This window comes from Rhincodon typus, chromosome 40, assembly GCF_021869965.1.
Source record: "Rhincodon typus isolate 14 chromosome 40, sRhiTyp1.1, whole genome shotgun sequence".
Lineage (NCBI taxonomy): Eukaryota > Metazoa > Chordata > Chondrichthyes > Orectolobiformes > Rhincodontidae > Rhincodon > Rhincodon typus.
Window position 1 is genome coordinate 6135921 of NC_063371.1, and position 472 is coordinate 6136392.

A 472-nucleotide genomic window follows, 5' to 3' on the forward strand; every position below is an offset into this window, starting at 1 on the left:
GGAGATGGCATGGCCTCTCTCTGTTTCCCCCTGTTGTTGGGCTGTCGGGTATCGTATCCCAGAGCCATTGAGCCGGACTCTCCACGCTGGAAATGTTCCGGTGAGTTGTTGTTGACGGAGCGGCGTTCCCACCCTCTCACATGCTTGTTGTTCCTGTCTCTTTCAGAACGGTCCCCTCACCGGCCAATCCTCCAGGCTGGCTTACCTGCCAACAAGAGTGTGACGGTGGGCAGTGACGTGGAGTTTGTCTGTAAAGTGTACAGTGACCCACAGCCCCACATCCAATGGCTGAAACACGCTGAGGTGAACGGCAGCAGGCTGGGTCCTGATGGCTCTCCCTACGTCTCCATCCTGAAGGTAAGCTGGCACTCTGTGCCCTTCTGCCTGACCCCGATTTGTCAACAACAGGGCATCCGCGCTGCCAGCCCCACGCTGATTGGAGCGGCGACTGTGCCAAACCTGAGAACACCCC

At 58.3% G+C, this 472-nt stretch overlaps 1 protein-coding gene across 1 annotated transcript in view; it reads left to right on the top strand.

The window, feature by feature from the left end:
- LOC109925871 (fibroblast growth factor receptor 1-like) overlaps positions 1 to 472 on the top strand; it is a 111810-nt gene that overhangs the window by 83858 nt on the left and 27480 nt on the right. Inside the window, exon 7 of the mRNA XM_048618506.1 lies at positions 167 to 357. Within this exon, the coding sequence (XP_048474463.1) occupies positions 167 to 357 (191 nt within the window). The remainder of the gene's footprint in view (positions 1 to 166; positions 358 to 472) is intronic.